The 27,163-nt window shown below is 34.7% G+C and overlaps 4 protein-coding genes across 4 annotated transcripts; 2 read left to right on the forward strand and 2 right to left on the reverse strand.

The window, feature by feature from the left end:
- The first annotated feature begins 2,932 nt into the window (after positions 1-2,932).
- LOC108196699 (O-fucosyltransferase 27) lies at positions 2,933-10,082 on the forward strand. The gene is made up of 10 exons (XM_017364101.2): positions 2,933-3,395; positions 3,960-4,044; positions 5,643-5,713; positions 5,789-5,877; positions 5,986-6,229; positions 7,699-7,811; positions 7,899-7,989; positions 8,084-8,212; positions 8,491-9,041; positions 9,264-10,082. The coding sequence occupies exons 1-10, from the start codon at positions 3,195-3,197 to the stop codon at positions 9,727-9,729; spliced, it is 2,040 nt and encodes a 679-aa protein (XP_017219590.1). The 5' UTR covers positions 2,933-3,194; the 3' UTR covers positions 9,730-10,082.
- A 420-nt stretch (positions 10,083-10,502) lies between these two features.
- LOC108195660 (uncharacterized) lies at positions 10,503-11,792 on the reverse strand. The gene is made up of 4 exons (XM_017362638.2): positions 11,362-11,792; positions 11,191-11,252; positions 11,037-11,102; positions 10,503-10,930 (listed from the first exon to the last, which is right to left on the reverse strand). Exons 1-4 carry the CDS (start codon positions 11,447-11,449, stop codon positions 10,751-10,753), a joined length of 396 nt encoding a protein of 131 aa, XP_017218127.1. The 5' UTR covers positions 11,450-11,792; the 3' UTR covers positions 10,503-10,750.
- A 3,104-nt stretch (positions 11,793-14,896) lies between these two features.
- On the reverse strand, positions 14,897-17,188 carry LOC108193293 (F-box/kelch-repeat protein At5g15710). Its single transcript, XM_017359895.2, has 2 exons — positions 17,021-17,188; positions 14,897-16,810 (listed from the first exon to the last, which is right to left on the reverse strand). Exon 2 carries the CDS (start codon positions 16,640-16,642, stop codon positions 15,341-15,343), a length of 1,302 nt encoding a protein of 433 aa, XP_017215384.1. The 5' UTR covers positions 16,643-16,810; positions 17,021-17,188; the 3' UTR covers positions 14,897-15,340.
- Positions 17,189-23,472: 6,284 nt separating this feature from the next.
- On the forward strand, positions 23,473-27,088 carry LOC108193276 (uncharacterized). The gene is made up of 6 exons (XM_017359866.2): positions 23,473-24,030; positions 24,994-25,030; positions 25,119-25,355; positions 25,457-25,504; positions 26,236-26,681; positions 26,811-27,088. The coding sequence occupies exons 1-6, from the start codon at positions 23,726-23,728 to the stop codon at positions 26,893-26,895; spliced, it is 1,158 nt and encodes a 385-aa protein (XP_017215355.1). The 5' UTR covers positions 23,473-23,725; the 3' UTR covers positions 26,896-27,088.
- The last annotated feature ends 75 nt before the right edge of the window (positions 27,089-27,163 follow it).

A 27,163-nucleotide genomic window follows, 5' to 3' on the forward strand; every position in this document is an offset into this window, starting at 1 on the left:
TAGTTTATTTGAAACCATTAATGACTGTGACAGTGTATTTTATACGGCATCGCCACTGTCGGATGATCCAACATGTGTAACCAGTTTTTTTTTTTTACAGAAACAAATCTGAAAAGTAGAACCTATATATTTTTACAATAGTTCTGATTTACAAACAAATCATAATTTCAAATTTTATTTAATTAAAAATTTTAATTTATTATTTATAAATTAAATTCTTTCGCACCACTTACAATATATTTAAAAAATTTATAAATAATTTAAAAGCTCCCGTGCCTTGCACGGGCTATAAGCTAGTATATATATATATATACTATTAAAGCCGAAACATTAAAAGTTTGGTCGGTCGGTACGCGGGCTTTCATACGGACTTTTATAATTAGCGGGTTTCAAAAAAAATTAGTGGGCTTCAAACAAAATATAAACAAATCAAAACATAAAACAAATATACAATCGCTTTTATACAATACTATTGAAATCGAAATATTAAAAGTTTGGCCGGTCAAACGGGCTTTTACACATACTTTTATAACTAGCTTATAACCCGTGCAAGGCACGGTAGCTTTTTATTTATTTATAGATTTTTTAAATATATTTTAAATTATGTGAAAATATTAATTTACAAATAACAAATTAAAATTTATATTAAATGAAATTTGAAATTATGATTTGTTTGTAAGTCAATACTGTTGTAAACATATATAATTTTTATATGATGTTGGTATAATTCAAAATTTTATTTTTAATTTTAGTTGATTCTAATCCAAAATATCAGTTTTCCATGATTTAACAGTTATGAGTAATTTAATCTAACATATTTGTCTTTAATAATAAAAATAGTTAATAGTATGATGTAGTACATATTTGTATATAATTTTTTGTCTTTCTTTTTTAATATATATACTTGAATATAAATATTTATTTTAAAAATATTTTTATGTTAAGTTATAAATCTTTATATAAAATATATTTGTCAATAATTTGAATAACATGCATGCAAGTAGAAATTTGTCTTGGATTACGAAAAGCTGTTAAAAATATGGGTCTACTTTTTACACTTGTTTCGGTAAAAAAATAAAAAAGACCTGTCACACTGTTGAATCATCCGATAGTGGCTATGCAGTATGAAATATACTATCACAGTCATTAACGGCTTCAAATAAACTATTGTAATCAAGTCATTTATTTTCTCGTATGTATCATGCTAAAGTATTAAATTAATCTTTCTATCAAATTTTAATATATTTTGAGTAGAATATGTGATGCCAACTTCTATTATATTATATTTATAAATGTATTTTATATTAGAATTATTATAATGTGATTTAAATATTTTTCTAAAATTTATATAATTCTAGATTAATATTTTGAATTAAGAAAATGAATCATAAACATGCAATTAAAAGGTAGAATTTGTTCTGTATTAAGAAAAAGTCTTTGTATTCATTACTCACATAAATTCGGCTTATTAATTTTAAAATATATTAGATAAAAATAATTTTGTGACGGTGCGATTTATATGATTCTACGAATAAAACTTGTAGGAAATATTTATTTTAGATTAAAAAAATCATAAACACGTGAAAGACATAATTTGTTTTGGATTCAGAAAAGGAATTATAAACAACAGAACAGAATTTAATTTTATTCTAATCTAACGGTGCTTATTTTCCAATATATGATCTAACGGTGATAAGCTTTTGGACCATGCGACCAAATTATCTCCCTTATGCTTATTATATATAAGTATATAATTAGCTGGTTTCAAACAAAATTAGTGTAAGTTTCAACAAAAATATAAACAAATCGAAACATAAAACAAATATAAAACCTATTTGACTATACCAAAATTAAAGTCAAACTTTAAAAAATACTATACTATTAAGCCGAAACATTAAAAATTTGATCGGTCGGTACACGGGCTTTTATATGGACATTTATAATTAGTCTGCTTCAAACAAAATTAGTGGGCTTCAAACAAAATATAAACAAATCACAACATAAAACAAATATAGGACCTGTTTGACTATACCAAAAACTCCGAAACATTGAAATTTTTGGTCAGTCGGTACTTGGGCCAAAATACGGGCCTATCTATATACCAATTATTTTTTTTCATTAAAATATGCTATTTTTTTTATTTTCTAACCAAAAAAACTCCATCATTTAAAATAATATCGAGAAACATAGTAATTACTTTTTTAACTAAAACACATTATCTTTTTATATTTTCTAACTAAAAAACGGATCTTCTACAATTAACATGAGCTACATATATAAAAATATAATATTATTTTATATAATTATTAATAAACAATCTGTGATATTTTTCAACCAAAATACATTAACATTATTCTTAAATATACTAATGGACTCACTTTAAAAGTAATATTATAAATCTATAATATACTATAATATTGTTCCATGCTATATTATTAATAATAAAATATTAAAAGATTGATTGGTGGATTCGTATCTGATTTTATAGATCTCCTTAAATTATAACATGAAATTAAGAAACCGTATTTTACATTTTCAGTAAAATATATATGTTCGATCTAATTTTTAATTAGTCATTTGATTAAATTAACTATTAAGAATTTATCATCTGTTAAAGAAAAAATTTATTTATTCATATTATTCTATCATAATTTTATTCTCACAATAATATTTGTTTAAATTAAAATATATACGATAAAATAGCAAATATTATGATCGCCCGTGCATTGCTCGGATTTTAAACTAGTAATTCTAATATGCATTCAAAGCAAACCATAGAAAAATAAACTCAAGGTTCATCGATCCGAATCATATATTTGTTCAATTATTGGAAATTATAATTGATAATTGATATAATTGATAATTGATTTAGATGAGGTCACGTGACATGACACTTACTTTGACATGCTTCCAGCTAATGACCTCACGCGCCAGACAAGTGGGATAAAATAAAAAACAATTACACACCAAAATCTCTCTCCCAAACAACATGGGACATGTCCAATTAGTGTGAAATCTCTCATCATCTTTCAACCCATGTTTTCAGACAGTTGCCTTTCTTTACTTCAATTTTTCAGGCTCACAAAAACAATATACACAGAGAGAGATTGAGAGAGATTGGGAGAGAGAGGGGGAGAGAGAGAGTGTTTTTATATTTACTTGATGAGTAGGGGTTTTTGATAAGTTGGGTATCGATGAAAGGGGAAGGGAAGATGGTGTTCAAGTCTAAGCTCAAGTGGGTTGGCTTAGTTGGCCTTGTTCTTTCTGCTTTCTCTCTTTGTACTCATTTTCTTCTGGCTAGATACACTGATGATCAGGCGATTTCACAGTACCAATCTGCTATTACTATCTTTTCTTGGAGGCCTATTTTTGAGAATGCAGATCTGTCCAGCTTGGTATGTACTTATTTCAGTTAAAGATCCAATCTTTCTAATCTTTCATATTATTCTTCATTGGTTTCAATCTCATTATTGTTTGTCACTCAGCACTGTAAATCTGGTGACTTTTGTTTCGGGATTTGAATTTTTAATTATTTAAATGCCTTTTATGTGTGGTGAGAATACATTTTTTTTAGTGATTTTGTATTGATCAATGAGAGTGAGGTTCAGACAATTTTAAGTACAGTTAAGTTTAGAATTTGTTGTTTATTTGTTTTAGGGATATTCTTCCTTCCCCAATCCCACATTATAACTAGGCACTTAACAATGTAATAAAACAAGTCAGAAAATTACTGAACTTATTTTGTTTGACATTAAAATGATATGGTATATAATTGGGAAGCTGTTTTTGTATGGAGGTAAGGATATGATTGGAATCTTTAGCTATAGGTGTTGTTTTGTTATTCTTAGAAGCCATTACTAAATTTTGCTCAATGTCCTAATCGCAAGAAGATGTCTCAAACTCCTAAGTTTCTTTGAAGGCCAAAAGATATTCCTAAATTATAATTTTTTGGTTATCAGAAACCGCTGTATAGAAGACTTTGGGGTCCAGTTAGGCGACTGGAATCTTTACATCCACATGCTAACCCAAGAGGAAATTATGCAGGTATCTTGTTACTTTTGAGTTATGTGTATGGCATTTTTGTAATACACCACCTCACAGGAAATTCTCTGTGTTTAAGTTTTAACTACCGGTCTACTCTTATTTGTCGAACAAAAACTGTTGGTTATTCTCCATCAGGAAATATATACTTTTATGTGGTCTCTCTTTTATTTCACCTGCAAGGGACTCAACTTATTGTTAATTATTGATTTTAGCACATTATATAATTTACTTGTAATGTGATCCGTTTATTACCTAATCTGGAACACACTTTTACATATAACTGGCATACACGAAGGGTTCGCGAATTCTATATATACATACATCAGTGCTAAGAACAACAGTACGTACTTAATGAATACTAACTCTCCTCAAAAAAGTAGTGGGACACATTTTGGTGGCAGTCAATTGTTGATGGGAACAAAAATGGGGAATGGGAGTGGGGGGAATGAGAAGGAGAATAAATTGGAATCCCATGGGGTATGTGGGGAATGGATTTCCCGTTCCAACCAAGTAAACCCCTCAACCAATTAGTACATGGTAAGAATGTTTTGATTCCCGTTATCCCGGCAACGGGTTAAAATTTGAAGTACCATAAACACAACGGACCCTTAGATATGCTTATTATTTATATATACGCTCAAATATTTTTTGATACTGCATGCATGGTGTATGTTAATGTAAGATTAAAGACTTGCTTCTATTATCAGTCAAAACATATGCAGTGATTGTTATTAGTTGTGTGGTATGGCTGTGCCGCCATTATTGTATCATCTGTTCTTTGGCCAAATAATTTTCCAGAAATGTAGTACTGAACTTTTCATAAATCAGGTGTTTCCATTTTTTTTATAATTAGAACTAGTATCTTAATAAGCTTAACATGAAAGCCTTGAGAGTTTTTGTTAAATTAGTAATTTTACAGTTTAACATTATATATAAAATTCTTATCGCACTTTTTTGTCGTTCCCAGCTATTATAGAACCTAGATGTTAACTATTACAGTAATATATAGTTTCATAAGTTTTTTTTGAAATTTTCTTTTTTTGAATAAATATTTGAACATTAAATTTTTATGCAGAAGAAAAATAAATTAAAATAACTTATGAAACCATACTTTGCAGGAGCCTTAAAATGCCTGCCGTACCCTCTATACCAAATATTAAGAACCAATAGGGACAGAGGGGATACTATTATGTAGTTGTCAAAATTTGAGCCTGAGATCTCCATAAAGATATAGAAGGGTGAAACCAGATGTGGTACTATAATGACTTAAAATTGAGAAGGTTTCCGGCTTTTAGAAAAGAGTCATAGATGTTGTTTCCTTGATTTGGCTATTTTTGTATGGGACTGCATTATGAAATTATAGTATGTCAATAAGAGTCGTGCACTGATACTGCTATAATAGTATCCCAATAACTACAATGATTAATATATGTAATTAATCACATGGTATGTTAACAGGAAGAAAATATATAGATAACTTGAGGCAGAGGAAATCTGTCTTTAGTTCTTTAGCTTTTTCTCTATATATGGTAGTATGGTACATGAAAGTTCGTTTTTACATGCATGGTTGATTCATCCTTACATTGTTTGTTGTACAGTTCCAGTTTCACAAACAAATGGGTATATCTTTGTTAGAATTCGAGGCGATTTTCATGAGATTAGAAGCTCAGTAAGTATACTTTACTCAAGTTTAGTGTTTTCCATCAGTTTTTGCATATTATGCCTAAAAAGCAAATATCTGTAGATCAGTGATGTTGTAGTCATATCTCGGCTTCTCAACGCAACTTTAGTCATTCCTGAGATCCAGTCAGCTACTAGTAGCAAGGGTATCAGGTATGTGTTGATAATGCTTATAAGAGGTTATGTGATACACATTTTGATGATAAATAACTTACTAAGATCCGTGGTAGGTCTCATTAGCTTTGTTCATATCACTTGCAGTTCGGAGTTTAAAAGTTTTGCCTATCTATATAACGAGGATCAGTTCATGGCTGCATTAGCAAAAGATGTAAACATTGTTAAAACCCTTCCGAAAAATCTCAAAGGAGCTAGGAGAAAGAAAGAAATTCCTACATTCAATGTGCCCCACTCAGCTTCGCCTTATTTTTTTCTCCATCACGTGCTACCAGTATTAAACAGGCACTCTGTGGTCGAACTTGTTGTTTCCGAAGGAGGATGCTTGCAGGTAATGTGAACTAGTTCCTTCTTATAGTTATAACTTGTTGAAATACTTTAATGATTTATCACATTAGCAGCGTATGCATGCAACAAAAAGGCATCCTTCTTAGAGGATATTGGTTCTGTTGAGTATTTTGAGGAGCTTTTTTTTTTTTTTTTTTTTTTTTTTTTTTTTTTTTGGGGGGGGGGGGGGGCATCATTTTGATTATTATTAACTTTCTCTTTACTGGTTTTGCCTTAGTGTAGGATGTTTAATATTTTATACTTCTACTTTCTTAATATTGAATGAAAGCCTAGATTATTGTGCTCCAATATCTAGAAGTGAGATCTCCTTGCTAATATTATGTATTTCCAACTTTATGAAGAAAGCATATAAAAAGAATAAGTACCACTCTCTATCTTATCTAAGGATGCCTAAAACAGATAAGACAAGGTCACATTTTGAGGCTCCTACAAAGTATAGTTTCATAATTTTTTCTAAAATTTTCTTTTTTTTGAATAAATTTTTGTTCAGAGAAAAAAAATATTTAAAAATATCTTATGGAACTATACTTTAAATGAGTTTTGAAAAGCGTGCCCAAAAGTAACGTAAAGAAATGAGGGGGACATAGGGATTAATTATGTTTGGATGTGATTTTTTTAACACCTTAAAGGCTTAAAATACGTGTAAAAAAATCAAAAGCGGTTAAAATGGGACAGAGGGAGTACCTTCTTGTAATGTTCAGTTCCCAAACATACCATACTTGTATAAATAGTATTGGTGGATACTAGCATATTTGCCCTTACTGATATAAATTTGAGTTTTTAGATGATTGCAGAGTTTAAATTCTGTCGAATGCATTTCAATCCATGTAAGCTTGTTAGGATGTTCAATTTGAACCTAATGCTTCCTTTCAAATTCTGGACTTCAACATAATTGTTACTATTTCTTGAAATATTCTCATGTCAAGAGCACATTTACAAGTCTTTACCTTTTTCTGGATTAGGATGATGCTATAAACAATAGATGAATTCGCTGGACGTTTTCAAGTGTTTTGACATATGGTCAAGTCTTAATTGTTTCTGCAGATATAATATAAACTATAAAAATAATTAACATGCCTTTTTACTCTATTGAACTAACATAATATTTCAGACTACTTAAGCAGTGACTATTATCTCCAATGTTCCCAGAAATACAAGTGATAGTCATCAGGGATTACAATCCTAGAGCTGAGTAAGTTGAAAGCATGGAAATCTGAAAAATGCTTCAATTGCATCTCGCCTGTTAATTATTAAAAGACTTGTGCTTATATGATTTAATCTTTTTATATCCCAGATAATAATCATTCAAGTCTATCTTCATTGTAATTTTTAATATGTCTGTTCAGTCTTGCTCTATTTAATTATTTCATGGACTTATATCTTTGTTTCTTAATTACATAGAGAGTTTCCTTTATGCCTTGAATGATTGTGACCTTGTCTTATCTGTTTTAGGCAATTCTTCCTCCCCATCTAGAAGATTATCAGAGGCTTAGATGCAGGGTCGCTTTTCATGCTCTAAGATTCCGACAGGAGGTCCAGGAACTGGCGACTAAGATATTGAACAGGTCATATATTTAAGCCACCATCTGTCATGCAATTATACTTTCTCTTGATTTTGTTTCCTACTTTCCTTACATGTTTTTACTATTCAGATTAAGGGCTACTCGTCGTCCATTCATTGCTTATGACTTGGGGATCACCAGAGATGTGTTGGCATATTATGGTTGTGCTGAACTCTTCCAGGTATTTGCTTGATTCTGAATAGATGATTGTAATTTCGACATCAAATCACATAAAGCTTATCGAGTTTCCTATTTTGAATCCTTATCCTATGAAGGATGTGCACACTGAACTCATCCAGCACAGACGATCCTGGATGCTAAAACGTGGCATTGTGAAGGGGAATCTTACTGTGAATTCAGAAGATCAACGTCTTAATGGTTCTTGTCCACTTATGCCCGAAGAGGTAAGTAACTATGCATACTTCCCCCCTTTCCTTCTCTCTCTCACACAAGCATGTGCGCACAATTTATCATGATTGACATTAATGAATTTTGACTTGTCGAAGACATGCTAGCCTTTCTAAACAGTTGCTGAAGCTATATGAATTTCTGCTACTATTTGAATTTACAAATGGGAATCATATGTTGTCTATTTGTTGTTTAAAGGGGAGGGGAAGGATGAGTTTACGCACTATTCTTTATTCTTTTAGTAATTAATGCAATCAGGACATCCTTATGACAGGTTGGTATTCTTCTTCGTGCATATGGTTACTCATGGGACACAGTAATTTATGTTTCTGCGAGAGAAGTTTTTGGTGGTCAAAAGAAATTAATTCCCTTTCATGCCATGTTTGAAAATGTCGTTGACAGAACCTCCCTGACCTCGGCATGGGAATTGAATAAAATCTATGGCCGCGAGCCTAACCTTGTTGACAAATATCCCAGACCTCCGCCTTCTGCCAAGGAAGAAATAAAATCTGAAGCGTGGAAAACCTCTGGTCCACGTCCTCGTCCACTTCCTCCACCTCCAGCGCGACCCAAGTCCTACAATATTGAGGGTTGGTGGGGTTGGGTGGCTGAGAGTGATAATGAGCCTGAGACTACAGTTATGGAGTTACGGACGAATGCCCACAAACTATTATGGGAAGCAATAGACTACACGATATGTGTTGAAGCTGATGTTTTTATCCCTGGATTCGACAGAGATGGTAAAGGACACCCTAATTTTGCAAGTTTGGTTATGGGGCACAGGATGTACCAATCTGCTGCATCAAAAACGTTCAGGCTGGATAGGTAACTCTTACACGTTTCTAAGTGAGTGTTTGTGTCCGTCCATCCTCTAATTCCCAATATTTTTTAATCCATACTGTATCTTATTTTTGGGAACGTGGAGGGATAGAGGTTCTTATTATATTGGAGTGTGTATCTTCTATGCTTGAACTGTTTTGGGTGCCATGTCAACTTGCTTGTTTGCTTATAACGTACTTAAAAATAGATTTGTCTGTCCCAACACAGGAAAAAAGTTGTCGCGCATATGGAAGAAATTCGAGACCATTTATATGAAGCTAATCATACATGGATAACATCAGTACGCAGACACCTGAGGAAAAATATTATTGATGGATTAGCAGAAGAATCCACAAAATCAAAATCATTATCTTTTCTTTCATTCCCTGTTCCTGAATGTTCTTGCTTGAGGCCTGATATTGAAGCGTTAAATCATTCTTCAAGTGCTTCAACTCCCTCCCAGTTTCCAGCTGGCCTCGGAGCAATGCACCCTTGCCCTTCTTGGATAAACAACAGTACAATCTCATTACCGAATGACAAAGATACTGATGAGGATCTTGATGATGATGTTACCACTTCTCAGTTATTGTTTCGTAGCAGTAATGAGAATAACGAAGCTGAAGGCGAGGAAATTAACACCAAAGAAGATACCCAAATGGAGGATCAAGAAGAACTCGAGGGTGGTGATAGCTGAGGAGAAGCTAACTCAGTCTTCTAGGAAGTGTGTAAATATAATCTGGTTTATAATGAATTAGTTGTTGCCATGGTTAAAGAGATCATTATAGCTTCAGCTTTAACAGTTGGTGCACCGTTCATACATCAAGCAAATAACTCCTGCCCCTTAAAGCTTGATGAAGCCGGTTCATATTGATCTTGACAAAATCGTAGTTAGTATTCTCATTCTAGATTCTCCTAATAGTTTCTTAACAAAATTTTGGTAGAATGTAGGATGACATATTGATGGTATGTTTACTTTGGCAACAATTGAACTATATCCAGGCTGTATTTAATTATTTATTGATATAGAACATTCTATAGTACGTGCTAGAGGGTTCTGTCGTTCATTGTACACTGATTGTTGGTAATTCCTGGTGAAATTCCTTGTTGCTTGATCCATAATATGTCCACTGGCCGTTTCGCATCAATGTTTCATAGCTTTTTTCTTATCTTTAACATATAAATTATGTTCTTCAGTCTACAACATTGCTGCACCATGAATTTGTTCTACTTCGCTGTTCTTAATTTCTAAATGATATTCATTGAGCATAGTAATGTAGATTTCTAGTACTCGAGATATGTTCATCTGTACCTAGAGCAAGTTTTGTTTGATCTGAACTTATTGAGAAAATGTGTTAACAGTATGATTTTAATTTTCAAGTAGCAGATGTATAATCTATGATTTCGACAGTGCTAGAAATATGCAAGCAAAACATAAGGCATGAGAGATAGAAAAACAAATAATAGGGGTGGTAGAAATACAGTTGATTATATTATAGGGTTTATAGCCCACATGGCCATATGTAATGTACAAAGTAGCAACTACTTATTTCAGAGCTTGGCCAAGAGCTAGTGAAAAACCACAACATTATGATAGCTTACTGTCTGTAGCATCAAGAGAACAAAAGAAACAAAGAGATGGTGTTAGGGGTAAGTTCACTGCTGGGGGTCAAAATTGTGAGCCTAAACCTAACTGTCTAGAGCAAGATCAGATGAGATCAGTGCTTATGGTTGTGGTTGTTGATGGGAGGTTTGCGTCTTCCTGTACTCTTTCCTCTGCGTCCATAATCCCTGCGCATCATTTTCATGAACTCCCTTTCATTTGCCTCCTCAGTACTAACATGTCTTTCCTTTTTCTCACTTGAATGTCTTGTCTTTCCCTCTGAGGCTTTACCATCCTGTTGATAAGAAACAAACCATATCACCACCTCGATGTTGGTACAATAATACCAGAACGGATGGTCTCAAGCTACTATGGAAACAGGGGGGGAGGCGTTTTAGTACCTGGTATTTCCATTGGTGCTGGTTTCCTCCGAGAGCACCAGATGAAGAATGGCGATGAACAAGTCCCTGCAGACATATATAGTGACATGCATTATACCGAGAATGAATGCAGCAATCACAAATAACAATTTAAGGATAGATGCAGAATGTATACCATTTTAGCAGGTGCTAAATTTTCTTGGCTAGTCATCAGAGTGTTCCCCTTCAGTTTCCTTCCTGAAACAACAGATTGAAGATATAATATTCTGATGGCCAGTCCTATGGGTATCGACTAGACGACGACGCAGAAAGGAATGAGGTGCAGCTAGTAGAAGTTAGTTGTTACCTTGGTGATGAACAGCAAGAGCACATGAGTTGTGCAAAAGCAGGACAAGACTTGTGATCATCAGCACTAAAAGCCTTACGGACTCCATTTCTATCTTCACTGAGTGAGCTACTTCAGGTGTTAAGTAATGCTATATATTCTCGGGTAGTCAACTTAATTGTTCAACGCTCAAAAAGAGAAAAAACACGGACTCTCAAGTGTGTTTTATAGAGTTTTGAACCCCAAGTGATCAGGGTTACTACTAACTTTAGATTATACTGATGGTATCACGAGACCAGCTGACCCAGAGGGTGATTGTCTAGGCTTAAAACCTCTCGTTGAAAAATATGTGTTGTGTAATAAGTCTGAAGTCAACTTAAAGTCTAAAATAAGCTAGAAACTGATTTAAAACCAAAAGTTGGTTTGAAGTATTTTTTTCAGTGACTAAATTTTTTGAACTATTTTCTTGATAAAAATTACTCGTAAGTCATAAGTTACTCATAAATCACTTTTTTTTATTATTATATTTTTAATAACTCATAAGTCATTAATAAGTCAAAATTACCCAAACAAACATTTTAAGCTCTCAGCTTATCAGATAAGTCACCTTAAGTCATAAATCACGTTAAGTTATAAGCCAAAAGCTCAACCAAACGGCCTCCTAGTAAATACAGTAGGGTGAGCTGCTGGGTACATGCAATTAATTAGATAGAACCCATTCTGTCATTAGTGATTTAGAACAAAATCTGTGGTGAAAATTTCTTAACTTAGGCCATTCCATGGCTAAAATAATAGAAAATATTGATTAAGTAAAATTTGTTAAAACCGTAATACATTATGTTTCGATGATAAAAGACTTGAATAAAATCTACGGAGGTTCAACAAATATAGCCAATAAAGGAGGTAGGCTACATATTTTATTTATAATATATATTCATTACTTATAATGAGGAGTTTTATACGGTTGGAGATGCTAAACTCTAATCGCTTATTTAATCGTCATTGTTTCCTCATATATTATCTAATAAATATTTGATTCAGAAGTGTGCACATACAATGTGGTATAGCCGACCACAAAAATCCGTAGAGGGTTAAGGTGGAGTCTGAGTTTGGGCGGTGGGGATAGCAGCAGGTAGCAGGAGGAGATGCATAGTTCCCAAAGAATTAAGCATGAAAATGAGAGCTTGAGGAAACATGCCCAAGTGATAACTGCATTGGTTAGCTCAAATTTCTCTTCTTTCTATGGGCTAATACCATATTTATATCATAATCACTTAGTATTAAACTACAGCTTGTGCAACTGGAGTCACAAACAGTTCTGAGAATGGGTTTATTGTATAAGGGCAGGTGCAGGGGGCTACTAATACCAATGTGGATCGTACAAAATCCCATTCTTGATTCAACCAATTCTCTGAAACCCCCATGCACCTTCTGCAATTTTCATCCAATAAATTACTCCAGTGATACTAAAGCTCCAGTGATTTTTTGCGACTTTCAAAATGTAGCACACCTGTCGCCTCGTGCATAAAGATTAGCGACTTTGGTCATCGTTTCTAAGCAGCATCCTGGCCTTTTCACAATCTAACACGTTAAGAACATCTCCGATAATCTCCTAGTTAGCTTTTAAATACAATATAAAATACTATATGACTCGTTTTTGAATCTGTATTCCTGATTTATCCAATTTCTTCATCTAATTTGAGACGGGGTTGAGTACTATACCTGGAGCATAACTAAGCTTCTATTAAATAAACTCTCAATTTAAGCCGAGCCAATTCTGAGAACTAAACGACAACCGCAAGTATAATCAATAATGTTGGCCCAGGTTTCATGAGTCTGTCAAGCTTGAAACTAGCTATGCAAGCTAGTTTCAATATTCCAAAATTTACATACTAAATTATTGTTAAGACTCGTATCATAAGCCAGGTAAGATTGCATAAAAAAAAGTATAAAAAGGAAGTGAATATTTCAATAATTCACATTTCTATGAAACAAATATAAAATAAACTAAAGTATACAAACACAAGCCTTTTCAACATAGACAGCTGAGCAACTTGGTCAAATAACACCTCTGGTTATACATCTGTAATGTACAGATGTTAAAGCATAATAATGTAATGTAAAAGCTACTGTACTAGACAAGCAAAACCAAATAAAATGTAAACACTTGATCTTCAGAGAGTGAATATATAGTAGGAACTATGTTTTCCAGGCCAAAACCGCTAGGTACTAAGCAAGCTCTCTACCGCTGTTTGGCTAGCCAGAGGTTTCTGCAATACACTTGGGCCATGTTTGTTTGGCTAGGTACTAAACAAACATGGCCGTGGGGAATGTTTGATTATCCTCTAAAAACACACAACTTTAAAATGTTCTAATAGCTCCTTTCAAAAAAGTTGTTTTGATAGTTTTAAATTTACTTATTAGTAACTCTCTATTTTGATTATATGTACACGAAATCTATCATTTATAAGTTCATCGAATATACCAACAGAACAATAATTAAAACAACATATCTGATGTTGGGGGTAATTCTAGTATTAGATAATAATACTAAAAACCTAAGATAAGCCTTGGAAAAACGAACTATTTATGTTTTCTGGACTTAAAAGTGGGTGTGGCTTAAACAAGCCAGTCCTTGACAAGGCGAGCTCAGAGAGGTCACAGAAATCACCGATGTATGAATATTCCACTTCAAAACAAGAATGGATACACATAAATACAGTACTTATTTTTATCCTGTTGTGTGTCTGGACTCATCTGTTGCAGCAGTAGCACTGATTTGCAGAGAAATCGCCCAAAAACAACCACAATAATGACATAACAATGTTGCTACACATCAAGTATAAGACCCTGTCCAGAGAGTTGAGAAATAAACCAGTAGTGACCGCTAGCATTGAACAAAACTAAGATCAATTGTGTGATCACATTCCACCTAGTTCCTTAACTAACGAACCTGGAGACACCTATTCTGGCTACAAGTGTTGGGCCATACTCCTAGACTACCTAAACCCCTTTGTCTAGGTTTTACATGTTTATAACTGTTGACCAATTCTGTCCCTCTATAATTCAGAGGGGGCTAAACAAACAAAAAACGCCTCCTCCATATCCTCAACTCTGTCCATGAACATATGCAATCTTTCTGCTTATTCCTTTACAAAGTAAATAAGGTATGAACTGACCTTCCCTTACTGGCCCTTGCCCTGGGATCAATTAGTTAGTTAGTTGGCAAAACTTACATAGCATCATGGCATGCTTATCTAACTCTAAATTGACAGTGAATGTCCCCATCCCACCCTATTCCTATCAACGATCTCCACTGAACATGTATCCAACTATTTACCTTTGATCTACTAATTACATGTCAACAGGGTAGCATTCAACTAGAATTTTAACCAAACGTATAACTACACGCAATAATATAATAACAACCAACAAATTTTACTGGAAACTTTTCTTAAAACAAAGTACTAAGGTAAGTATATATGTATCAATATATCATACCAGGGATCACCTTCACTCATATCTACGGCTCAACATTAAACATAAATAAAGCCACTAGTAATTAATAAATAATTTTATGTATAAAATGAACTCATATTTCAAGCAATTCATGTAATGTACATAAGCTGGACAAAATTTCTTACACTTATGCCCCAAAGACATCATCCATTTGTCGGTTTTCTTCCCGTTTTTTTTTTTTGCAATAACACCATTTAAAAGTTTCCTACAAGATAATCCATCAAACCCTTGGTAGCAGATGACATTATCTCAAAAAGAGTGTTTGCTGACGCGACTTGCTCCCTCTTATCAAAAACTGCCATGTTTCTCAGAGTACTTTCATTTATCCTAAGACATCAACCAGATATATGAAACCAGCCAGCAACTTTTACCACTTATATTGTTGTTTCTGTTAACTAGTCCTTATAGAGCCCAAAAGGGTACTAAGAATATCATAGTCCAATTCTGAATTACCTTTAGGAAATTCTGTGCAGCACCCCATTCAATATATTAATGCATCAAATCTTGGCTCGTAAAAACACACCTGACTGTTGTATGACTGAAGAGCACAACCAGCAATCCAAGACCAAACCTTTTTATCCACATCATAAAGAAGGCCTTTCCCTTGGTTCCAAGATGTAAAGCAAATCAGATTATCCTGTCCAAAGCATTCAAATCTCTCAGCTGATAACCTCAAAAGAGCTCTAAAGTACCTTGGCGGCATCCTACTTACCTCAACCCAAACAACTTTTGCATGATCCAGTTCCCAAATTCTCATACTTTGAAGAGTACTATAAAGACCTATCCTTCCAACCAAAAATAGACGTTTTTGAGTGCCAGCAACCAGGTATCCATCCAATAAAGATCGTGGGAATTTAGCTGGAATATGTTCCCAATATCCTGAATCAAGTCGGTACATCATCAACCCCAGGGGCGAAAGAGTTTCAAGATACAATCTTGAATCACAAAATGCCATCTTTGAGGAGCACAAGTTAACAGCAGGCATGATTTGGTGAAGGGACCAATTATCAAGCTTTGAATCATATACTTCTGTGGGCAAAGACTTATCCCCATAGATATCACTTGTCGCAATAATTTTAAAAGCCCGGTCTTTTCGATCAACCACCATAATCAGTTGTCTTTGTTGATTGTTATGCATACTGGGCAATGTCCTCCAACTTTGCGTTAAAGGGTTGCACACTAAGATCTTGAATATCAAACCATCCAGTCCCGAAAAACAAACAAGGCCTGCTGAAGAACCTACCAACCAAAAAGCCCACTGTGGTAGAAAGTTAAATGGGATCCTGTACCATTGTTTCAATGGCAAGCTGAAAACTGAACACTGAGGGGTCTGCGGATTTTTCCAAAATGTTAGAAGACAAGGCCCATGAGAAGGCAATTGAGAATGAAATTTAAGAAAACCACTATCTTGCAAAATTGAATTCCATCGTTTACAAACAGACCGCAGACGAAATATCATAAATGGGGGAACCCTGGCCAAAATTTCATTCAACAAATCCTCCGGCAACATAGCCCAAATATTATCTTCCATTTGGACATCAGGCATGATAGCTTTGGAAAATGTAGAAACCGTCTCCTCATCCAACCCCCTTGGTTTAGTTTTAATCACCTTCTGCCTGGAAGGACTAGTATTCCTCGACCCTATTCGGCTCAAAGGGCTCGTGTTCCTTGATCCACCTCCCCCAAAATGAGTCACTGGCCTATGAAAACCATCATCCTCTCGAAAAGAGCCAGTCCTCACCAATCTAGCCCCAGTATTAGAAGCCTCCTCAAATCCTACCATCCTTCCAATAAACAATTTGCCCAATTACCTAGTCTAAAAACAACCTTTCACTCCTACCCAAGTCCACAACAATTTCAATATCTAGCCATACACCAGCAATAATCCCCAGTAACCCAACTCAATACAAATTAGTACCAGAAAACCCAATAATAAAAATCATCCAAGCACCTAATTTATGCAACAAAGATTTGCAAATTCATCAGAACATCCTCTCACTCAAACACAACAAACATATAAGTAACCAAATCAACTACAAGTTCAGATCAAGAAAATCAAGATTCCAATTCAGATCCAACACAAATTATGTTTCTTGAAAGTATGAAATGACAAACCTTTAATGGGCATACATCAAACAATACATAATTGAGATGGGTTTACCTTAAAAAGATCAAATCTTTATGAGATGGGTAGCTCAATCTTGCAAGAACCAAGACAATCTCAAGGATGGGTATGTAAAAAAGCCCTAATCTTTTACTTTGTATCTCCTTCTCTCTCTTTTTGTTTCATTTCTATTGTCTACTAGTTGCTTACATTGTGTTACAATTTTTTTTTTAATTTCTTATTTGTCGCTTCTGGTGAAAAATAAAATAGGGACTTGGTTTTTAAAAAAACATTAAAAGAAAAACTAAAAAAGGCATCGGCGGTAACGCTGTCTGTTTAAATGTTATTTATTAAGTGCAAAAAAATCTTGACATACTCACCTTTCTTTTCCCTGCAATTTTTAGAAAAAAAGTAACATTACTTTTAAACAAAACAAATTCTCTGGCAAAAAAAAAATTTAATTCTGAATTCTTAAGTTTTTTATGGCAGGAAAAAAAAAGAGCGGACGATTTAAAAATTTTAACATAGCGATATTCCGAGGAAGGTAGAAAAAAGCCCAAATTTAAAAAATCCTTTATGAATTTATTCAAAAATTTATCAACTTTTAAAGTATTAAAATAAATCCTTTTTGTCAAATTTCCCTTTTTTTTACTTTTCTTTCCCTCCTATCTTGAACTTGAAAACACAAAAGAAAAAAGTTCACATAGTTTGCAATTAGGAGGAGAGGTGTTCGAAATTCAAAAGTAAGTACGTTGATTGGATGTGTGTGATTTAATTTGGTAGAATTAGAAAATAAAAATAATGAAGTGTAGATAATTTGTTTGTTTTACTCGCACCAAACGGGAGAGAGATAATAATGATGAGAAATATTATAATGATAAGGAAGGAAGGTCCACTAACGAGAAGATGGGCTTTCTTGGACTATTAAAAATTTTAACATTATTTATTTGTATTTAGGATCCACCAACATACAGACTAGCCTAATCATGGACTAGGGCAAAATTTTATAATGAGCTACCATGCCCCAATTTTAACGTTTACTTGTGCGCTCCTCAACATCTTCACATTTATTTCGTTACTTGGTTCCCTTTTTCATTTCTTTTTATTTTCTTTAATTATATGAGTCTTATTAAAAAGCAAAACTTTTTTACAAGACAGAGGAAAAAATTAGTTATTAGTAGTCATAAGCGTCTATACCGTAAAATAGATTTTCGACAGAATGAAAAAGACGTATATGGTAGAATCGTAACCATAGAACACGACCCTAATCGAAATGCATACATCTGTCTCATACGCTATAGAGATGTTGAGAAGAGATATATTTTACATCCGAGAGGGGTTATAATTGGAGATATCATTGTTTCTGGTGGAGAAGTTCCTATAAAAATGGGAAATGCCCTACCTTTGAGTGCGTTTGAACTATTGATATACACATGCTTCATAACTTTCGTTCTGTCATACCAGTTTGATCTATCAACTGAGAATGCAATCCCCTAACAACTTTTATTACTAAATCAAGCATCATACTCACACAAACGGTGAGAAAATAACAAAATTCACAAACGGTGAGACAACAATAAAACCAAACCCAAACGTGACAACCTAGCAATCAAATACGTAAATGAAATATTAGCTAAACCAACGCAATCCTTAGATCTGAAGAACAAACCCACAAAAACAAGATAACTCATATCACTTTCGAGAATAAGAATATTGGGAACAACGAGAAATTCGCAACTTTGTGGAATTTAGATATGAGAAAAAGAAGGTCAAATCAAAAAAGACTTTGAATCCTTAGATTCGAAAAAGACGAATTAATGTCAAAAAAATTTTATTAAAAGAAGGAAGAAAGCACAAAGAAAATAAAAAGTTTTGAGATTTTGCCCCGGTAGAGATGTGGTGGAAACACCGACGGCGCCCAAGCAAAAGAGAATAAAGAGAAGAGAAAAATAGGGTTCGGAAAAGAAACGGTGTTTTTGCTCAATTATGGATGTATCTGTTATAAGTTGATTGCCATTTACCATGTGGTCAAATGTTAAATAGTATGGCTATAGATATAGGAGTAGAAATGTTTGCCATGCATTGATTCACTTGTCTGTTGCAGTGCTTTCACTTGGCTATAAATAGATTGCCAAAGATGAATGTAAACTTGCACCGAGCAATACTACTTCTGCTCTTCTTCCTTCTCTCTCTGTCTCTGTTAAATAGCCGCTCTCTGATATTATTATAGCTAGAATATTACAACAGTATCACGTTATTTGTGACTTATGTATACTTGTTTTTTCAATTTTCACTATCATATAGGTAAACTAATTTCCTTTTATCCTGAATAAATACCACGGCATTTCAGAACAGTATTTGTTGGTGTCATCTTCCTCTTTGTTGGATGTTTAAAAGCTTTTTGCTTTGGTGTAGTAACGGATTCCTTCTTGGTGCTAACGACATTCTGGTTCTATTAGTATTTTAGTATTTAAAATATAGAGTAAACTTCAAAGTTGTGGCCAGAGTTTACACCCATTTTCAAAACGTTGGCCGGACTTCCAAATTCTCAAAAACGTGGTCAGACTTTGACTCCGCTTTTTAAAACTGTGGCTCCCGTTAAAGTGTCGTTAAAAACTTAACGTTAACACTTATAAACGGGTTTTTTAAGGGGTATTTCAGTCTAACTAATAAAATATATATATTAGGCGGTGAATAAACAGAATCATCATACTTGCCCATTTCTAAACCCTAATTAGGCGCGCGAGAGGAGTGATTAGCAGTTTGGAACTGAGTGCTTTGCTGAGATGGACTGGTTTATGCGACCCAGGAAGGAGATGCACAAGTTCGGAGATGCTGAGTGTCCTGACTATAAAGGTATGTTCTCAAACCCTCGATTTGTTTATCTATGATTCAATACTTGTATTCTATTCATGTAGTGGTCCCAATATCATGTGTTTGTGGTTTTAAAAGCTTAGAACTGGCCCCTTATGTCTCCTATATCACTGATATACTATTAAAAAATGGTACTTTGCAGATTACCCTTCATATTTTACTATCAAGTTGTATTATGGTGGTTACTTTGACACTTTATATTCGAAATTTATGGAGTACAAGATTAATTACTATGATTTTTGTAATGTGGATAAGATGTCAGTATTTGAAGTTGGGGCAATGGTGTCTGAGTCTGTTGGTCGTAAATCTGTTGGGGCTACTTTGTATTTCAAATCACCTAAAGAGGGAATGGAAAAGCTAGGGGAACTATAAAATGATAGTGACATAATCATTATGACTTCACTTATTACTGAGGAAGTTCAATTTGTAGAAGTTTTTGCTGTGCTATGATTTGGGATTTTGGAAATGAGGTAAAAAGGGTAATGCCAGATTCCACAGTGGCTATTGAATTGGAAGAACTTGAATCAGGCCAGGAAAGGAGTAGATTTAAGAGGGTATACATATGCCTTGGGCCTGTTAGGAAAGGGTTTATGGCGGGGTGCAGGCCCATCATAGGATTGGATGGGTGTCATCTGAAAGGCCCCTATGGGGGTCAATTACTTACAGCAGTTGGCATGGATGGTGATGATGAAATGTATCCTATCTGACATCTGTTGGTCAGTTGTTGATGCAGAGAATGCTGCAAATTGGACATGGTTCATCAGCAAGTTGAAAGAAGATCTAAATATGGAGAATGATGCAGCTTGGACTTTTATCTCTGACAAGCAAAAGGTATGCATTTTCTATTTGTTTATTGCTAGGCACTCACATTTTTTATGCATTTTTTATTTGTTTATTGCTAGGCACTCACATTTTTTATGCATTTTCTATTTGTTTATTTCAGGGCTTGATAAATGCTCTTGAGGAATTGTGTCCAAATGTAGAGCACAGATTTTGTGCAATGCATCTGTACAGCAACATGAGTAAAATTCACAAGGGACTGGGACTGAGGGGCCTGATGTGGAGTGCTGCTAGGTCTACGACAGACTACCACTTTGACAAAAATATGGATGCAATAAAAAAGGTAAACTGTTTGGGTCTATTTTACAATTATTACAAATGTCTAACATAAAATTTAATCTTGGCAGATGAATTTAAAATGTTATGAGTGGCTAGCAGCTAAACCCAAGGAGCAATGGAGTAGATGTGGTTTTAGAACCCTTTGCAAGAGTGATATGTTCGTAAACAATGACTGCGAGGTGTTCAATGCATCGATCAAGAAAATCAGGCACCTTCCCATTGTTACAATGCTAAGGCATATACAATCAGCTGTGATGCGTAGAATCCAAAAAATAAAGCATGAGGCTGAGACTTGGGTTGGAAAATTCACTCCAAACTCACTTGAGAAGTTAGCTGAGTAAGTGCACTACAAATCTTGTAATTTTCTTGTATTTTTTATGTAATTTTCTTGTATTCTTCATGTAATTTTCTTGTAATTTTCATGTAATTTTCTTGTTATAGGGCAAATAAAAAAGCTGTTGACTGTCAAGTTACTTGGTCAGGAGGACCAAGATTTTTAGTCCAAACTTCTGCAGGTGGATTTGAAATTGTTGTGGACCTATTTGAAAAAACATGTCACTGCAAGAAGTGGCAGCTCAGGGGAGTGCCCTGTTTTCATGCAGTGGCATGTATGAACTCCAGGAGAATGAACCTTGAAGATGGCCTGCATAACTGTTATTCCATTGCAATGTTTCAAAAGGTATTTAAATTCTATTGTAATTGCAATGTCCATCTTATCTGCTAGTTGCATATTATTTAAACATTAAATATTTTTTACAAGTTTATTCACACATTGTTGAGCCAATCAATTGAAAGGAGTTTTGGACAAAAACTCCTTATACACAGCCTTTACCTCCCAATGTTAAACCAAGTACAGGTAGGCCTAAATTGAAAAGGAGTAGAAAAAATGATGCACCACCTCCTGATTCCACCAAATTTAAAAGGCAAAAAACAAGCTTGAGATGTGGAACCTGCAATGAATGGGGTCATAATCGCAGAGGTTGTAAAGCAAAGGTATGTCATTGCTAATCACTGGTTGTACAAAAATAATATCCACACTCTTATTTACACTATATATTTCATTACAGAGAAATGTTGGCTCAGAGTCGCAAGCGGGGGCTGAGGCTGAGACACAAGCAGGGACTGAGGCTGAGAGACAAGTAGGGGATGAGGCTGGTGAGAATAATGAAGTGAATGAAGAAAATGTTGGTGGCCAGAACCCAGCAACTGAAATTGCTCCAGGGGCATCACAACCAACAGACGAGCTCCACGACAGTCAGGGAGGTGTCTTTGAGCCACCACCAGCTAGACAAAGCCCTTCGACTTGTGGTGTTGTTCCTAAATCTTGACAGAAAAAGCAAAAGGTTGTTACCACAAGGTCCGAGATTCTAAGGGCAAGAAGTACGAGATAAAGGAAAATTAACAAGAGATATCAAGATTAAACTTCTTTTCATGTTAAATTATGCAAACTTGCAAATCTTGATCTTTTGTAATCTTTTGCAAACTAGCAGGTTGAATTGTTTTTGGGTTAAATTCAGATACAGTTTATTATGACAAGTTTTACTCATTTTGAAATGAAGATACTCTTGTTATGTTGCATTTAATTTCATGTTTTGATTCCAATTGCATTGGATGCAGCGTCTATTTCTGTTATAAGGGTCTGTTTATGTTAATTAATTGAATGCCATGCAGTTATGCCTAAAATATTGCAGAAAAACCCATTTTTACCCCTGTTTCCGTTAGTCCCGTTAGTGGCTTTTAACGGCAACCACAGTTTTAAAAAGCAGAGCCAAAGTCTGGCCACTGTTTTGAAAATTTGGAAGTCCGACCAACTTTTTGAAAATGGGTGTAAACTTTGGCCACACCTCTGAAGTATACTCTAAAAATATATTGCGCATATGATCCGCATGGACTATACGAAAACTAAAGCAAATATAAATTAGAGGTGCAAACTCTTTTTAATGTTAAAGTCAATGAAAATTTTAACGGCAGAGGTGCAAATTAGAAATTGGGATGATAAATTGATACGAAATTAAGTATGAGTATTTATGCGTTTTTTGCAAAAAGAAATAGGCATTTTACACTCTGAATCTATTACCAAATGTATTCTTATCCCGCAACCAAAATTTAATAATAATTTTCTCATATACTCCTTCTGTTTGGATATATTAGTCTCTTGACTGTTTTGCACGCAAATTTAAGAGATTTGACCACACACCTAAAATTATTATTTTTAAAAATTTGTTTTTTTTGAATAAAAGTATTAGTGATATATTTTTATTCACAAAAGAAAAATATTAAAAATAATAATTATAAGTATACGGTCAAAACTCTTAAAAGTGCGTGCAAAAAAGTCAAACAACTATTATATCCAAACAGAGGAAGTATAATTAAAGAAATTAAAATAAATAAGCATCTTATTCGAGGGGGAAAATCGGTGAAAAAGACGAACGAGTGACGCAAAATCAGGTCCACCGAAAAATCCACGCGTCCTAAATCAACACGAGTACTTATATAAAGCCGGTCCGAACTGGAAGCATGATGAACACACGTGGGCGCTTGACCTTTTCTCGCCGGAATTCCCTCCCCTATTATCATCACCACCAATCATATCTATATCTCCTCCCCTCTATCTATATTCTATCACCTCTTTTCATATCAAAACTAACTCACCCCCCCAGAGCTAGCTGTACGCAGTAGCCCTCTACTCTATTTTCTCGCCTTTCTATCTTAATCCATTCTACTGATATATACACTCAGCGAGAGAGAGAGAGAGGGGGAGAGAGAGAGATGGGGGTGGTGACTTCGTCGATGGCAGCGAAGTTTGCGTTCTTTCCGCCGAAGCCGCCGTCGTATAAGGTGGTTGAGGATGGAGATGGGAAGATGAGGATGAGTAGTGGTGGGATGACGGAGAGACCAAACGTCGACGTATTGAAGATAAAGACCAAGAGAGGTACGGAGATAGTGGGGATTTATTTTAAAAATCCGGCGGCGAATATGACTGTGTTGTATTCACATGGGAACGCTGCTGATCTGGGTCAGATGTACGATTTGTTCGCTCAGCTCAGTATCCATCTTCGAGTCAACTTGTTCGGGTCAGTCAAATCTCTCTCTCTCTCTCTCCCTCTCCCTCCCTCTCTCTCTCCCCCTCTCCCTCTCTCTCTCTCCCCCTCTCCCTCTCTCGCTCTCTCCCCCTCTCTCTCCCTGTCTCTCTATTGCATATTACTAGTATATTATTTCGTTACAATAGTATGTGCCAGGGTGTGTCTGTTTTGATTTTGTAGTGATACTACTGTATCAATGGTTTGTTGCACTGTGACTTGTGATCTGTAGTGACCGATTGATTTCAATATTGTTTATAATCATACACCGAGTTTACTTGCATGAAAATTAGTTCTTTAATTCGATCAATTAGTTTACAATTTTGTTGGTCTATCTTGATGGGTTTTACTAGCAGTGTAGGTTTAGAGACTACAGAGGGTTGTTTACATGATTAATTGACCCTTTTTTGTTTCCCACAAATTACTTTCTTCTTAATTATTTGGATTTTCCATTTCGGTATGGCGATTGTTCAAAAGTCTCTATCTTTTCCAAAAATATATTTTTTGGGTTGGATTTTATTTAGTTTTATGTTCAGTCTTCATCTTGATGGGTTTTAGATACTCGCGGTCTAGGTTTAGAATAGAAAGGACTCATCTTTTGGTTGTTCACATGATGAACTCATCCTTGTTGTATTCCATGAACTAATTTCTTCTAATTATTCTGAATTTCTAATTTGGGTTTGGCTATTTTAAAGAGTCTTTATCTTTTCCAATATTATAGTGTTTGGGTGCAATTTAATTAGTTATACTTTCAGTCTTGTAGGCCAACAAGTTGGTTATATGTTCAGTCTTCTAGGCCAGTGAATTAGTTATATGTTCAGTCCTCTAGGCCAGCATGTTTCTTCTAAGGTGAGGACAGGCTGTAGACAAGGATATAGACCAATAATGATCGTTACTAAAAAAAAGTTTGTCCATTGCCAAAATATCTGAAATAGTGAAATGCTTGTGCTGCTGCAGATATGATTATTCGGGGTATGGACAATCCACTGGCAAGGTACAAACATACTGTTTTAATTTGGAAAAAAAATATTCTATTTGATGAGCTAATTAAATTATTCTTTTTTTTGTGTGTGTTTGTGTAGCCAAGTGAACAGAACACCTATGCGGACATAAGAGCTGCATATAGATTCTTACAGGAGACTCACGGGACAAAAGAGGAAGATATTATACTATATGGCCAGTCTGTAGGAAGTGGGCCGACATTAGATTTAGCATCACAATTATCAGGATTGAGGGCAGTGGTTCTCCATAGTCCTATTCTGTCTGGACTTCGAGTCATGTATCCAGTGAAGCGTACTTTCTGGTTTGATATATATAAGGTTCTTCTTGCTCGATGTAGTGGTAAATTATATCATCTGATAATTATTTTTCTGTCCTTAACTCTTTACTGATCATATTCTTCCTAATTCTACTTCTGCAGAATATTGATAAGATACCCTTTGTCAAATGTCCAATCTTGGTCATCCATGTAAGTACCTTCTTGATAGTCATATGCCAGTTCCGACTGTTTGTGTCTTATAAATGCCATACCAGTATATATTAGTAGTGTTTGGAGATTAATTAGCTTTACAATATCCACATAAAGAAAAAGCTTTAGTTGAGGTCAAATTAGGTCCTATTGTATTTTTGCAAATGGTCCAGAACAGTCGAATGGTAGTAGAATACATCCGGTAGAAAGAAAGCGATGGATGATAGGAACCCTAGAATGAGTGATTTTTCGCTGGATGACACTTTAGTATCAAAAATTTAGCGGTAGGGCCATCTAGTGTGAAAAATCTGGTGATATTATGCTCCAACAGTACCCCATTCTGTAGTCCTGGTTACCTTGTCCCTTAAAACTGAATATCAACCAGAGATCCATGCTTGAAGTTTTGTGAATGGTGCTATATACTCTTATTCACATATTTGGCAGATGTTTAAGTTTGGAGAAGGTTATACAGAAATATTATGTAAATCTACACTGTTAACGATGCTTATATATTTATTAATTGCATTTGTAGATTCCAATATGATGGATAAAGCGTTAATGACTCACTGCGTTATTTAATATAAATTAGTCGGAGTAACTTAAGTGTAAGTTGATTGTGTCATAGGTTTGGATATGGGATCGTTCCCCCCCTTTTTTTTGCCAAATTACATCTTTGTGTCGGACTGTTTTGGTTTTTATGTGGTCTCATTTCATTCTGTTGGTAATATTAGGGAACTGCAGATGATGTCGTGGATCACTCACATGGGAAACAGCTTTGGGATCTCTGCAAAGAGAAGTATGAACCACTTTGGGTAAATGGAGGGAAGCATTGTGACCTGGAGTTATTTCCCGAATATGTTAGGCATCTGAAGAAGTTCATTATAGCTGTGGAGAAATCATTGCATCTCAGAAGTGTATCAGGAACATATTCAGATTATGTAGAGAATCCGCGACACAGTAGAGACTTTAGAGAGAAACCTAGGCATAGCACAGATCATAGAGAGATGTCTAGGCCAAGTACAGACATGAGAGAAAACCCAAGGATTAGCACAGACCGCAGAGATAAATCGTGGGGTAGCTTTGACAAGAGAGAAAAATTGAAGAAGAATGCTGATTATAATGAAAAAGCAAATAATGACACAGAGCAGCCAGAGAAAGCAAGGAAGAGTATTGATCGGTGAGTATACTTAGCACTAGGATATTTTCTGTTAATTTGCATGTGTCATTATCGTTATATGTATTTTATCACTGTGCGTCTGTGCCTTGTTCTGCATTAAATTTACTTTGGCTAACTTGATGATGGCAGCTTCGGAGATATGGTGAGATCAGCTGTATTGTGCAATACAGACTGTTTTAAGCCCACCAGAACAGTAGGGATCCAAGGACGATGAGAGGTTAGTCTAAAAAATCAATTTTTTGTCTGGTACCACATTTTTTCTATTGGTTGATCGGGTACACAGGAAATGTTGGATTTTCCTATATGTTTCGCAGAAGCTAGAAATAATTATTTTGGCTGGACTAATGACTATGCAGTGTCATATATCTTTGGGAAAAATAATAAACCAGTTTCTCTTTTATTGGCTATTCCTTTTTGTACATCTTTAGTCGTTAATTTTGGAGCAATCTGCAGTCCACGATATATACTACTGTCTGGATTAT

Source organism: Daucus carota, chromosome 7, assembly GCF_001625215.2.
Source record: "Daucus carota subsp. sativus chromosome 7, DH1 v3.0, whole genome shotgun sequence".
Taxonomy (NCBI): Eukaryota; Viridiplantae; Streptophyta; class Magnoliopsida; order Apiales; family Apiaceae; genus Daucus; species Daucus carota.